At 44.3% G+C, this 15,583-nt stretch overlaps 1 protein-coding gene across 4 annotated transcripts in view; it reads right to left on the bottom strand.

The window, feature by feature from the left end:
* Positions 1-15,583, bottom strand: part of ARHGEF12 (Rho guanine nucleotide exchange factor 12) — an 888,740-nt gene that overhangs the window by 585,986 nt on the left and 287,171 nt on the right. For all 4 annotated transcript variants that reach the window (XM_086956791.1, XM_086956792.1, XM_086956788.1 and 1 more), the window contains one exon: positions 8,429-8,527. In XM_086956791.1, the coding sequence (XP_086812917.1) occupies positions 8,429-8,527 (99 nt within the window). The remainder of the gene's footprint in view (positions 1-8,428; positions 8,528-15,583) is intronic.

The following is a 15,583-nucleotide window of genomic DNA, read 5'->3' as shown; positions in this document are numbered from 1 at the left end:
CCAGCTCGTACAGCGATGGCGTCGGGGCTTTTCCTTGGAGGGTGGCGTGCGCTACCCTCTGGCTCTTCCTCACACGAAGGGTCTTCGGGGCGAAGACGGAGCAGGCGTTGCAGTCCTCGCTTCTGTGTTCTACCGGTAAGCAAAGGTTGCAAACCGGGTGTTGGTCTTTCTGCGCGAACTTGTGGTGGCAGTTAGGGCAGAACTTGAACGGCGTGTTGTCCATCATCGAGTGTTTAGGCCTCCCTGGCCGCGCGAACGTCGACGATCGTCGAAGTCCTCAATGATTTCTCCTTCCTTTCGCCGGCCAGTGTTCGGCGAAGTATTTCGTAGTCTTCTTCTTTCGATATCTTCTCCAATTTCAATCTTTTCGTAGTACTTTCTCCAAAAATGTCTGGAGCCCAACGGGAACGATCTAGACCCGACCGCGGAAAAAAAGAATCTGAAGATGGCGCCCAAGGGTTGGAGCTTCCGCAGGAAGCATGCCGACGTCACCGGAAATACACCCAAGGAGGGGTGACGCCGGGGCGACGAAAAAAAATAAAAAATAAAAAAAACAAAGAAAAGACTACAAATCCGGACCCAACCACAAGACCGCGGAATATGCACAGCATAGTGAATCCAGAAAGATTCACGCTGCAAAACCTGAGCTGGTTTATCTTGAAGATACTGTATAATCTTATCCCTTCTCGGTCTAGTTCGCAGCCTGTTAACATTCCAGGACAGAATCTGTAAAAGATTCATGTTAAGTCAACCAAAAAAACCAACATTAAAATAGGAGTTTGAATTTGGAGTGACCCACACCAGCACTTAAGCCAGCATAGTTCCAAAGCCATCACTTTAAGAATGGCAACAAACAAGCATTGGAATAGCCAATAGGTCTCGCTTTTGGGACCTTAGAAGTGTTTAGCCATGCATCAGTTGATATTGTTTCAGAAAAGGGGGTGGTGATGAACAGAGTGTCTGAATTAAGCAGACCACTCTTACCCAGTCCAAAGATCAGGGCTTGATCCATCACCGTTATTTATCTCACTGCACCATCCCAGTTCAGAACCTGGCTATATGCAAATCAGTCTGTCCATGGCCCAGTGCATCATGGGAACAGGGCAGACTAAACTACCAAGCCAATTCTTCACCAGAAAGGAGACAAGCTACCGGGGACCGGTTTCTGGCATTTCAGCCTCGTCGGCCCAGCTTGCTTGAATCCTGATGGTGCTGTGAGAAAGGGACTCATGTCTGAGTATACCCTGCCACACCTATAGTGGCCAAAAACGATTCAGAAAAGGGGGTGGTGATGAACAGAGTGTCTGAATTAAGCAGACCACTCTTACCCAGTCCAAAGATCAGGGCTTGATCCATCACCGTTATTTATCTCACTGCACCATCCCAGTTCAGAACCTGGCTATATGCAAATCAGTCTGTCCCTGGCCCAGTGCATCATGGGAAGACCGCGGAATATGCACAGCATAGTGAATCCAGAAAGATTCACGCTGCAAAACCTGAGCTGGTTTATCTTGAAGATACTGTATAATCTTATCCCTTCTCGGTCTAGTTCGCAGCCTGTTAACATTCCAGGACAGAATCTGTAAAAGATTCATGATAAGTCAACCAAAAAAACCAACATTAAAATAGGAGTTTGAATTTGGAGTGACCCACACCAGCACTTAAGCCAGCATAGTTCCAAAGCCATCACTTTAAGAATGGCAACAAACAAGCATTGGAATAGCCAATAGGTCTCGCTTTTGGGACCTTAGAAGTGTTTAGCCATGCATCAGTTGATATTGTTGCACCAAGGATATTGTGCTGCAGAACTAAATACTTATAAGGTCCCAAAAGCGAGACCTATTGGCTACGCCAATGCTAGATTTTTTTGATTGTTTCATTGCGAGTAAGTCTTTATTAGAAACAGTAGGTTTGTCCTCAAAACAGCTTAAGCTGTCTATACGTGAGACGGATAAACAGAACTCACGTTTTCTGACCAAACATCTTAGTCTCGGTGACCACTAGAAATAAATTCAGTAAACGATGAATGCAACACAGTACAAAGCAAGCATGCATTAAAGACCAGAAAAGGGATCCCAAACCGAATAATAAGAACAGAAGAGGCCAAACTGGGTGATTTAATAAGAACAGGGGAGGTCATTGGGGTCAGACCCAAGATTTGGTGGCAGAGTGCCGAGAAAAGTAGAGCAAGATAGAATTAACACTTCCTGCCTGCTTATCTAAAGCATCAAAGAGGCATTCAAGTAGATTAAAACTGGTCATTTAAGTGATGATCAAAGCCCAGCTGAGATGTTCCTGAAACCATGATTGGCCCACACTGAGAGAAAAATAGGTACAGACACCCCTGCGTCGAACTATAGCCAAGTCCAAGTACTTCTTGTAAGGGCAGTCACTAAATACCTGCATTTTATGCATAGTTTTATGATTGCCTGCTCTCTACATTGCACTCAGATTACCCATTTCTAATGCCTTTCTGTAAAATAGCATGATCTGCCATTCAGATATATGCTTAGTTAATATGAGTCTCAGTTTACTACTAGACTCAGTGATATTTTTGTACCCGAATGTTTCCACTTTACATAAGGAGTCAATATCATCTTGGTAAGATCCGACATGTTGCAACAACATGGAGAACAAGCCTTGGCAATGCCAACCGGTCTGGCTGTAAAAGACTATTGTATGATAAGGTGAAGCATTACAAGTAAAGAGCAAAAGAGCAAGGACATGGATATTCATTTGTGTGAAGCAAAGGACTACAGAATACCTTTGGTTTAGGTTACATGGTCAGGTGACATTTGCACTATCAAGCCAGACCTAAAAACCCATGTAGGTCAATGGCCGACAGACAGAGTGCTGCTTAAGGACTGGTGCTGAAGTTGTGACCTGGTGTTACTGGTTTCTACCGGCCCGCTCTTTGCTAGATCCCGTCCGTGGGCGTGACAGCAGCTACCTGTGGAATGTGTGCAGCCACTGATGGTGTGTATGGTTGCGGGGCGTGCCAGATGGTGTGGGGACGTGAGTTATGGTTTTGGGTAAGTGTCGCATACATATACAGATGAGATTCCATGAGGCACCCAGGTTCCCCTTCACACACACGACCTCGGCAACCACCACCACGAAAGCACACAGACACATGTCTCTTAAACCATAGTGGAAGTATTTTGATTCGCGCTAGTCGGCACCCCCCTCAATCCTCTTTATTTGTACCTCTAGTGTGAGAAATGCTTAAGGATTTAGGGGAAACCATTGATAATAAAAGCGGGCAGATTGCGGTGCAAATGTGCAGTCTACTAAGTGGGAGTCTAGGCTGCACGCATTTCTCGGCACATAAAGGGAGTTAAGGCCAGGCAGGTGGCAGTGGGACAATGCCATGCTCACTAATATCGACCAGAATCTCACGCAAGTGGGACTCACGCAACAGCACCTTCTGGGAGATGCGGAAGCAGGAGCGTGCAGGGTCGCCGAATTTAACCAATCACCAGGGCAGAAGGTGAAACCATGACCTGTCAGAAAATGAGGAGAGAGGGATCAACAAACGTGCAGTTGCTGAGGAAAAGAAAGGGGAAAACCTCGAGTTGAGGTGTCTGTTCATACTGATGACACATTGAAAAGGAAAATGACATAGGCAAAATACGTTAAAAAAATATGAAGTGGCTCAGGACCGGATACATTGATTTTGTGGTCTTTGGTATTAAGCCTATTACCATCCAGGTGGCTGGAGGAAGGGAAACATAACTTTTGAAGCTGGTTTAAATCGCCCCCCCCCCCCCCCCCCCCCCACACACACACTAAAAAATGCAACTTGGGGGGATTCTAGAAAACAGCGCAATCTCTGGGCGATGTGCGTGGGACGAGGGACACAATTGTGGAAGGGAAGGGACAGGCTCTGTCCAGAACACACAGTAGGGACAGAGGCCCTTGGCAGAGAGTGGGCACAAATCAGCTTTGTGTGTGAGGAAATTTGAGGAGAGTCGCCTTCATCAGACATTCCGCCTCGTCAGCATCAAGACAATCTCAGAAAAATGTGTCAGATGGTTTAATCGATTCAGAGAGGAAATTATAGAGTTTGCATTTTACAATTCAACTTAAAAAACCCAGTTAAACCTGATCCGGTCAGGACAAGGGTCACTTTGAGAATGCTAATAGATATTGTGCACAACTGGTCGCAAAGAGCCTATCACAACAATAAATATTGCACACTGTGCACAGCATAAACAAAATATTCAGATAAACTATTCAAGGGGCGCAGAAGCAAAAAAAAGATAACACCGACATCCGCAGTGGCCACACACATTCAGAGCTCATTAACGCATTCATAAAACGCCCAACGCCCAGTGGGTAGAAGCATAACTGCTTTTTTTTTTTTACATTACACTGGGGCGTGCTTCCTTTTATTAAAGGGTTAAAACATTAGAAACATGCTAATGTTAAAGAAAGTACGGTTTATTAAATCAGTGAGACGCACATTATAAAGTTACAACTTTATAAGCCCCTAGTGAAAACACAGCAAAGGCGGGCTCGTTATGAGACACTGTAGCGCCTAGTGCTGTTTAGACAATGTGCGAAGCGGGCAATGTTTTTTTCTGAGAGTAATTTTTGCTCTGCAGTTTCTCCAAGTCCCATTTACTCCAGGAAAATGAAACAGATATTTGTGATTCGGACCTGTGGTTTCTTCCCATCCTGTCACTGCATAATCTCAGCTGCCTGCGAAACCGCGAGTACGAAGAGAATGTATCGTTGTAATACGGGCAGGATGTTTCTCGGTGCTGTTGTGTGCATCACAACAGGAGGACCGTCTGCCCCAGGTGTGCCGCACTGAGAGTGCACGTGCTTCTCTGAAGGTACCGGGGAGGGGGGCAGATAAAATATTCTGGGAGAGGCTGTTAAGGAAGCTTTGAAGAGCTTGACTGTAGTTTTGCAGGTGCTGTGCACGCAGGGGATTGCTTTCTTCCGGGCGGAAAACACACTGGTGCATTCCTACTTTGAATAGAGTTACATCAATATCCTGGTATCTAATGTGGTTTATTTCTATCAGTTTACTCAGCTTTCACTTGGGTGTTTCCCTAGTGAGTACCGCCGGGTTTGTGCAGTTCAGTTCGCTGCTAGATGTCGACAAGCCCATCACTATTTGATGCCACTGGAAGCCATCTTCTGAGTTGAGCACTGGAATATTCACCAAAGTATTTTTCCGTATGGTGTCAACAATACAGATGGCATAAACAATCCAGAGGTGTATTTCAGTTTTTTAAGAAACTGTTTAGCCTCGAATATTTGTTATTGCAAGGAAACGTGGTCTCATTTTTGGGATGAGGAACCCCTGCTAATCAACACTTCGTATATTCAGTGATTAAAAAATAATAATATTGAGAAAGCTCCCGTGAGGGCAGTGAAAATATTCTTGATAGTTTGTGGTGAACCCATGTGAAGTAAACATTTAATTTATTTGGGTTTACCTCTGCAACAGTTTTATTTAATTTTCCTTAAAACATCGGAGCCTTGGTGCGTTTGCCTACTTAAGCTGTGTACAATAAAGAACTTAACTGGAAACTGGTCACTGAACGAGTCATGTAGAAACTAGTGGCATGGCCATGAACATATTAAAAAGCATTTGCTAAATTTGTTCATGTTTTCACACTGGCTTGTTTTGCTTTCAATGGAAAATCATAATTATTCTTATATTCTCATAACGTGTATTAAAATGTTACGATTCGATTGGGCGCTGCACACCAAAATAGAAAGCCCACGCCCATGGCTGGTATGAAAAGGGCCGCGTGGGTGCCTACCGGTGTTGGCGCCAATTGCTGTGTGGGATTAAACTGCTTTGACTCCTCCTGCCTCTGCCCACAGCCTGAACCAAGCCGCATCCAGACTTGGTGTGCAGCCCCGGGATTCGGTGCTGACCGAGGGTCTCCAGGAGAGTGAGGGGGGCTGCGTCGAGAGATGCTTCTGGAGCAGCAGCAGCAGATTTATCCAACTCCTACAAAGCCACGCCAAGCCTTACCCCACTGCTCTCGCACGCACTTAGTTCTGAACCAAGCCACTCGTCAAACTGCAATTTTATTTTCACTTGATGGCACTTTACCACAAGAAGTTACTAGTCTAGAAGGGTTATAAACATCCGTTGACGCGCTGCACGTTGGGTGCAAGGCGCTATGCTGGGACTGCTGGCCTCCGTTGTGAGTGAGGAGAGGACTGAGTGCGATGGATGGCCGAGCTCTGGAAACATGGGCTGAAATATAAAGAGTCCAGATTAGGGCGTGCAGCACCTTCTGTGTCTCCGTGCAAAGAATGAGAAGCTTTGAATGCAGTTCCCAAGTTCTGCAAGGATGGTCCGGCCTGCAAATGGCTCCGCTTAAAGTGCGTGCTGTTTGCCACGCCACTGCCCTGTATTGAACGAGGCGCTCTGAATTCTCTGCTGTGGGAGGATGGGAAAGTCTGCAGGGTACACAAGACAGGTTCAACAGCGGTTTACTCTTTACACAGGAGAGCTCACGCTGAGCTGTGTCCACAAAAGCTTGTGGCATTGGTAGGATAGTCAAAACACAACTTTTCAACACGCATTGACCTCGCGGCCGTAAAAGTAATGCTGCATGGCCACAAAATGAAATAATAAAAAAAAAAAAACGTGAGTGGTGACGCGACGTGCGCGACAAATGAAATAATTAAAAATAACGCGAGTGGTGACGTGAGATGTGCGCACGCGCGCGACGGGGAAAAAGTGATGTGCGCTTGTGCACGTTCTAGCAAGCTGGTGGCCAGCACGGTAGCGCTTTTTGAAGCCACTACTAAATGTCTCGCAAGAGCAGTGCATGCGCTGACTCTAGCGAGACCTAAAAAAGGAGAATGAGTATTTGTTTTAATTTGTTGTCTGCTGCACTCACCCCCAACCCCTACCAGGTGCCCTCCCCGAACCCTTCCCCCACCTCTGAGAACCCCTACCCCAATTATCTGGACAGATGAAGTCCAGGCAATTGCATCCCGGAGATACCCACCCAGTCACTTACACTTAAGAAAGAAAAAATACAACGAGACAAAATGCAGAAAAGAAAGGCAGAAGAGAGAAGCAGAGGGACCTTATCTACCCTTCAAAGCAGTCAGGATCAGTTAGAAAGAGGAGGGAAAATGTATAAGTATACTCCTTTGCTCTCATATCTACTCCTCCCTTAATGTTATTGTACCTTCTAATTTTGGTCCCTCTCACCCATAATCCCTTATTATGCTGACTCTCCGCCCAGAAGGAGAAAGAAAAAGCGTAACCTAGCGGACCAAATGCTACCCCCATCTAAACCTCTAAACTAAAAAACATTCTTTAAATATTGCTTGAAAACTTTATGAGGGAGAATGTGCTACTCAGTAGCAGTTCAGTAACTCTACATAAAATATGTGGTTTTAGAGGCCCTAAGGGAGAACAGTCCCCCTCTAGGCAAAGGTTTATTTTAATCCCCTGTAAAGGCTGGCACATATTACAGGGCAGTGCATTTTATTTTTTGCTGATGTAATACCGGAAAAGGCAGTCCCGCACAGCAGCAGTGCAGCACTCACCACCTCCCACTACAGACATAAACAACTATTTTGTTTATGCATCATGAGAATTGTCCCAGATCCAGTACTATCTCTTGCACCGCATGACTCACATATGGGGGAACAACTACAGGGTGGCTCTAATCAGCAAGGCTGAGCCAGACTAGCAAAAAACAAAAATAGGGGTTTTTTTTACATTTTTTTACATCATCTGTAATATTGAATGACTGATGATCAGTAGCTAGTTTCCCTATTCCCATGTGTCCTTTTTGAATATGCTCTTCTGGATGATGTAAAAAATGTAAAAAAATATAAGTTTCTTTTTTCAAAAATGTCAAAATAAAAAGCTATTAAGTAGTAACTCCCGTTCTTGAATAATTTTTCAAGTTCTGTTTGGTCATTTGTTTATTTAAATTATTCATATGAGCACTGGCACCCTATTTTTGTTTTTTTCACATATGGGGGAGCATTTCACTGCCCTACAGAAAAATCACCCTTCCTTGCATGACAAGAACAAATTAAAATATGGGAGCAGGACTTCCTTCCAGAGCATTAAACTCAAGATAAGCTAGACCAACTTGGCCTGCAAAATCTGAAAAATGTGAAGAAATGTACAGCAGAACTTTCCAAACCATTAACTACTAAACAAGTGTCTGGCTTAATTAAGTATGTTTAAATAGATTTGGTTACAATGCCCACAAGCCACCATGGAGCACCAAACTTAGAATAGAATTTCAGCCTTGCTTTTCTAATTGCTTACAGAACGCTCGTATCAAACTGAATATCCTCATACAGTACCATGATAAGTACTTTCGGCTAATTAATTTAAAAGTGAGCAAATGTAGAAAATAGCAATATATAAAAGAAATTTGGGGAATTGAAGAGAAACAGCATCATCAGAACGTACAGCATTTCGCTCCATGAACAACTGGTGGAATTCCTGGAAGATGCGCCGGGATTCTTTGGTGCTTGTCTGTTGGTATAAGTCTGTGTACAGGAAGCAGAGCTGAGAATAGAAAGAGAAAGGTTTAAACATTAGAATGTATGTATGAAGGGAATAGCAAATCAGGGATATAGAAAGGTAAACGTTTCCTCCTTACCATAATTTACATTTTCTAGGGCTACAGATCACATGATTTGCACCACCCCATCACCTAATATTGGGTGTGGACATTACAAGCTGTTTTTGTTCAAAGCAGAAGTTACAGTTTTGAAGTGACTTGTGATATCTCCCCTGAAACTCACAATGCACTAAGACAGTCTCCATCTTAGAATTTTTTTTTACCACGTGGGTTAGAATAAATAGGTGAGGAAATGACCAGCAGGACAGTCTGTATGTACTGGTACAATGTATTACCATGTATTCATTACTTTTATCAATACAATGCTGCAAGATTGCATTGGGAGAAGTCGGAGGGCACATGTGAATTTACAACACTATAAGCTGTAAACTGATTGCTAAAGGCAAGTAACATTTTCTGTTCGCATCATCATCTGCTGTGCCTTTCTCCCTAAAGCGGTTCTTTGGAAGCTAGAGCAGACAATGTTTAAAATTAAGTTTTAAGAACAATTTGCCCAACTTGTTGTTCTTCTCTAGCACAAACATCCACGTAAAAATACTTTGTGACAGAATGGATACCAGGCCAGGTTATGATAAGTATAGGAAAACAAACAAGCATTTGCAATGCAATATTTGCAATGCAATAGGTCTCGCTTTTACGTGAGTTTAAGCTATTGGCATTGTAAATGACAATGCCTTTTATTATTGTTTTAAAAACGAAAATAACAGGCATTGTCATTTGCAATGTCAATAGCTCAAACTCACGTAAATGCTTGTTGAGGTAAAAGTGCCTGCCTTTCACCACAACAGAACCAAGCCTCACGTGACCTGCCTTGCTCTAGCCCCACCTGTGCCCCTCATCCAGAAGAAAACAGCAAATTAATGAAATAACCAAGCGAGGCCGCTAAAGTGAGCAGACCGCGCTGCAAATTAATTAAATAACCAAGCACGGCCGCTAAAGTGAGCGGACCGTGCTGCAAATCAATTAAATAAACAAGCGCGGCCGCTAAAGTGAAAGCGGACCGCGCTGCAAAATAAAAAGATAATAAACAAAATAGTGCTCTTTGCCATGATAAAGCAGACCGTGTAGCATGACCGGTAAAAGATCCAGTCCTTATGGATGGTAACAAATGGAGACAAGGCGGTACCAAGGAGGGACTAAAAACCTATTTACCAATCAGAAGCCAGCATTTAAGTAGGACAATGACACAAAGCCAATGACAAATATGGACGGAGAATGGACGAGGCTTCCACACCATACCCTGTTTAAATAAACAAGCGCTGCCGCAAATGTGAAAGCGGACCGCGCTGCAAATTAAAAAAATAAACAAAATAGTGCTGTTAGCCATGTTACAGCAGACCGTGTAGCATGACCAGTAAAAGGTCCAATCCTTATGGGCGGTAACAAATGGAGACAAGCCGGTACCCAGGAGGGACTTATAAGCCTATTTATCAGAAGCCAGCATTTAAGAAGGACAATCACACAAAGCCAATGACAAATATGGGAGGAGAGTGGCATACCATACTACAGCATGCCTTGCCGAGCGGCAAGTGCATGCGCGCTGCCGCTAGGCTCAACCTAAAAAGGGATAGGTAGATCTCAAACTGATCTCGCCCACAGGAAACTACTCTGGAATGCAGTCTAGTCCAATGCCCACTTTGTCACCTCAGACAGGAACTAGCCACAGGCAAATCAGTGATGGTCCTGTTCTAATAGGGTCCGCATTTGGATATACTAGCCTTACTTCAATTAGGGCATTGCACTGAGGAAAACAATTGCTACACCAGCTTGCAGTTCACCAACACTACAAAGGGAAGCAATTTCAATGTGTATTGTAATGAGGAAGGCCAGCTTCCATGAAATAAACTGCTGAGGGCAAGAGCATAACGGCTCAAATGACAGCTAAAGAGCCAGTAAGAACAATATTGAGGTCCAAAGAAGGGAACAGCAGCATCCTCTGAGGAATTACTCTTTTAAGGCCTTCCGGGAGCATGGTTTGGACAAGAAGGAAGATGTTGGTGTAACTCCGCAGATCCGCTCAGAGTGGAATATTTCTCCACTGCAGCAGCTGTGGAATAACCATCCCAGATACCAGACTGGTGAATGTGACTTTGGGGGATCCCGTGGAACTGGTTTAAGTTGCTTTTATTTATCAGGACGGCAGGCAGAAAAGAAATGAGGCATGCTCACTGGCCCAGCGGGAGTCTCCTGGGAAGAAGATGTAACCCAACTGTGCCTGCACAAGTGAGTTTATTTTGCAATTTAGTGATTTTGGAACCCCTAATCTCTGATGGCGGTCATACAAAGCAGCTAACATTGGCATAAAAATACGGTTTCTGTGACTCGACTCAAATTTGGGATTGTAATGGAAAGGGCATGAATATAAACAAAGGAGCCTCACCCAAGATGGTGCTACCATGCCTGAATACATAAGTATAGCAGCGACTACAGAAGAGGCTCCCCATGAATGATTCAATTTTCTCATGAGATTTCAGCGAACAGGGCAGCCTGACATCTCAAAGTGAGACTGTGTGACGCTGCATAGTGTGGCAAAGAGTTTTGCCACTAGGTCTCACTCTAACTGCGCCTGTGGCCATCTAGTCTTAGGGACTTAGGCTTAGAGAAAACACTAGCCTATTGTAGAAAGCAGACTCTTTACGTGATATAGCAAAACGTTGATATACCATGTAAAGAGTCCAGGGGTTCCCTTATAAGCGCACAGGGGCTTGCTAAGGGGGATAGTGTGGTCGAGCAGCCTTGGGCTTAACACAGAGGAGTGGAAAACATTTGAAAATACACACAATGATTAATAAATGACACACACAACTCAAGTAGCAGATAAGCACCAATTTATAAAAAATGGCAAGTACCTTTATACATGATTTGGCAACAGAGACGGATCGTTCAGGTAAGTACGTTTTCAAATATAAATTCTTTTCACTTTAAAAATGTGTAGGAAAGTGCCCCTTTTTTGCATGTTTGCCCCCCACGCTTTGCCTGAAATTGATGCTCTTTGACGAAGAGCACCCAGGGTTACTGCTAACCAGGTACCCAAAGCCTGCGTTCTTTCCCTAAAACTGTACCTTTGCACCTTCAATTGGCACCTCTTTGGCCACATGCAAGCCCCCTGTAAAAGGTACCATGGGTACCAGGGAAGGCCTCTAAGGGCTGCAACACATATTGTGCCACCCTTAAAGTCTCTGTATCTTAACACACATACACGCCTATGTAGGCTGCGTGTTTTGGTGCAGAGAAAAGTGAAGATTCGACATGGCGCACACACACACACACACACCTGTGTGCCATGCCTACAACCCACTGCCTATGGTATAGGTGTAGGAAGCTGGCTCCATATATACTATACCAAAATGAGGTATAGTGTGCACAGAGTCTAGTGGAACCCCAGAGGTAGGTTAGAGGTAAAAGTAGATAGCACCTTACTATCTATTTGTGGTAGTGTGGGCGACCAGTAAGGCTTTATCAGAGGGTAGTGTTAAGCATTTGTTGCACACACTCAGGCAAGAAATTATGTCACACATTCAAAGACTGAACTCGGACCAATTTGAATGTATCAAAAACATTATTTAGTTATTTTATTTCTAGAACCAAGCCAAACCTGGTGCAGGTAAGTGAAAATAATACTTCAAAATCTTATGCAGTTATTTACAGTTGAATGCAGGTTCAAATGCAGTTGGTTGATTTACAGGTAGGTCAACAGTTCGAGGTTATTTTTTAGTTACTTTACAGATTACTGTGCACGTTACTTATTGGATTGCTTTTGCTAATCAGTGTGATATGCCTAGATTTCACACTGAAACAAATCCTATACAAAAGGTAAGTTATTCCGTTGTTACACATTTGCAGTTTTTCAATGATTCATACAAACCAACTCCACACTTAGAAGAATTTTCAAGGAAAAGCAGTCAATGCAATCCTATGGGAGAAAGCAAAATGCTACTTAACCAGTATGCAAATGTTCTTGGCATGTAGAGCCGTAGATTCACATGCTTTGCATAAATCTGCTATCTAGTGTTGGGTTCGGATGTTTTCACTTTGTTTTTGTTCGAAGAAGTATTTTCCCCTCACGAGGTAGGTGACTCCTCCTTTCGGTGATAGTGTGCATGGTCATCAACTCCATTGTTAGATTATTTTCCCGCAGAGGATGAGAATGGAGTTAGTAAGAGTAGAATAGAGGTGTCCATGTGTATGTATCTAAGTAAGATAGTACTGGAACAGGACTCAGGGAGGTGGGAGGCCACGTGTAAATCTACAGCTCTTCATGCCAAGAACAGCTGCATACTAGGGTAAGTAGCATTTTCCATTCGAGGCATGTGAGCTGTAGATCATATGCCTTGCATAGACTACGCAGCAGTAATCTCCCAAAGCGGTGGCTAACTTGTAGCTGTTGCAGTTGTTGGAAATAGTGTACGTAGAACTGCCTGCGGTACATTAGCTTGTTGTCTAGCTAACAAATCTACACAATAGTGTTTTGTAAACGTGTGTGGTGTAGACCATGTTGCAGCTTTACAGAGATCAGCTATGGAAATGTTTCCTAAGAAAGCCATAGAACCTCCTAGTTTGTGGGTGGAATGCGCCCTAGGGGGAATTGGTAAAATTATTTTTGCTTTTGCATATCAAGTTTGAATGCATTCAACTATCCATTGTGTAATACCCGATTTAGAAATGGGATTGCCATTGTGTGGTGGAGCAAAAGCAACAGAGTTGTTTAGTTTTATTAAAAGGTTTTGTCCTTGTAATAGAGTAATGCTCTTTTAACATCCAAGGTGTGTAGAGCACGATCTGCCACAGTATCTGGTTGAGTAAAGAACACAGGAAACTCAACAGATTGGTTGATGTGGGAGGTAGAAATAACTTTAGGTAGAAATGTAAGGTTAGTGTGAAGAACCCCTTTGTTTTGGTGTACTTGTAAAAATAGTTCTTCTATGGTTAATGCCCCTGAAGCTCACCCACTCTCCTCAGTGATGTGATACCAATGAGGAAAGCAAATTTCCAAGTGAAAAATTGCAGTTCATATTTAGGCAATGGCTCGAAGGGTGGACCCTTTAGTTTGGTAAGGACAATATTACGATTTCACACTGGGGTAAGTGTAAGGGTGGGAGGAATAACTCTTAAGTCCTTCCATGAAAGCTTTAATAACAGGCACTCTGAATAGGGACAGATGTTGTCTATTTTGAAGGTAAGCAGCTATAGCAGCAAGATGTAAGCATGTAGATGTGTACTCTAAATGTCAGCGTTGTAAATATAGTAAATAGCAAATGATATTTTGAACGGAAGCATCAAGCAGGTTGATATGGTTGTTATCACAATAAATTACAAACCACTTCCATTTTGCTGCATAGCAAGCTCTTGTAGTAGGTCTTCTGGCCTCTTTACTGATATTCATACAGTCTGGTGGAAGATTCAGATAACCAAACTCTATGACTTCAGGTGCCAGATCGCAAGGTTGAGAGGTTTGGGATCTGGATGTCGTATCTCTCCATGGCCCTGTGTGAGGAGACTGGATATGAGATGTAGTTTTTGATGAGGAACTACTGCGAGTTCCAACAGGGTAGTGAACCAGGGCTGACGGGCCAAGTAGGAGCTACCAGGATTAGTGTGAGGGATGTTTACCTGAGCTTCCGCACCACTAGTGGAATGAGTGGGAGAGGCGAAAAAGTGTAGGCAAATATACCTGACCAGTTCATCCATGGAACATTGCCTTAGGATAATGGATGTGAAAACCTAGAGGTGAAATTTGGCATTATGTGTTTTGGTGTGTGGCGAACAGATCTATGTTTGGGAAGCCCCACATCTGAAAGAACAGGAGGAGAACTTAAGGGTGAAGATCCCACTCGTGGATCTGTTATCTCTGTCTCCTGAGCAGATCTGCGATCTGATTGGTGTTCCGCTAGGAGATACATTTTTTGATGAATGGCCCATCTCCAAATGGTTTGTGCAAGGTGTGACAGCAGGAGAGAGTGTGTCCCCCCATTTGTGTATGTAATACTTGGCTGTCATGTCGTCTGTGCTGATTAGGACAGCTTTGCCTACAAGATGATTTTGGAAGGCTTTGATCACTTGAAAGACTGCTAGCAGCTCTAGATGATTTACGTGGAGTTGCTTTTCCTTTTAACTCCACAATCTTGTGACACCTTCAGCGGCACTAGGGTGGCCGGGTGCAGAGTGCTGAGGCACAATGTTATCCAAAGGAGGATAGGGGTCTCCGGTTGGTGGCTGTTCACGAGTAGGCCACAAGGCTGGGGGAGCAAAGCTCCTGGTGTTAGGTTCAGGGCAAAGGAGGATCCAGTTTAACACACAAAGTACACCCGCAGCAGCGCAGGGGCGGCTGGGTGCAGGGTGCTGGTTTGACATCGGTAGCCCTGTTGTTTTCAATGGGGATTCTTCGATTGCAACAACCACTGCAGGGTCGGGGACGAGGATTCTTTGGAGGTGACCACCAGTTGGAGAGGTAAGTTGGGATGCCTGGGGTTGCTGAGACACCGTCGGTTGGGCCACCCAATGCCTTGGGACATCGGGTGCAGGGGTGTCTTTAGGCATCAGGTTTTTTTACCAGCTTTAATCGGAGTCTGGAGGGTCCTCCAGAAAGGTGCTGCAGGCGTCAATTGGAGATTCAAGGCAGGTCAGAGATCACTAGATCTCCGGTCAGGATCGCCGGGGAGACCTCCTCATGGTGTTGGACCACTCGAACTTGGGTCGTGTGCATCGGGTGCAGACTCACGGATTTGGCCGGAGCCAGAGTCTGTAAGTGAGCAAATCCAGTACTCATGGGAGACTAAGTCTTAGTTTTGAAAGGCAGGGCAGGTCCTTCATATTCTTGAGGGCTGCTGGCTGAAGGACAGACCAGGATTTCGCTGGAGCAGGTTTGAGGTGCGGACAAGCAGGTAGAACTGGGGCCAAGTCAGTAGGCGTCCTCCTCTTCTAAATTCAGCATGGCTTCTTCAGTCCTCCTTCTCTCTTCTGGTCGGTTCATGTCTGAGGCG

The sequence above is a fragment of the Lissotriton vulgaris genome, chromosome 2_1 (assembly GCF_964263255.1).
Source record: "Lissotriton vulgaris chromosome 2_1, aLisVul1.2, whole genome shotgun sequence".
In the NCBI taxonomy this organism is placed as follows: domain Eukaryota; kingdom Metazoa; phylum Chordata; class Amphibia; order Caudata; family Salamandridae; genus Lissotriton; species Lissotriton vulgaris.
Note: the sequence above shows the minus strand (reverse complement) of the source record. Positions and strands in the feature narration are given on the sequence as shown.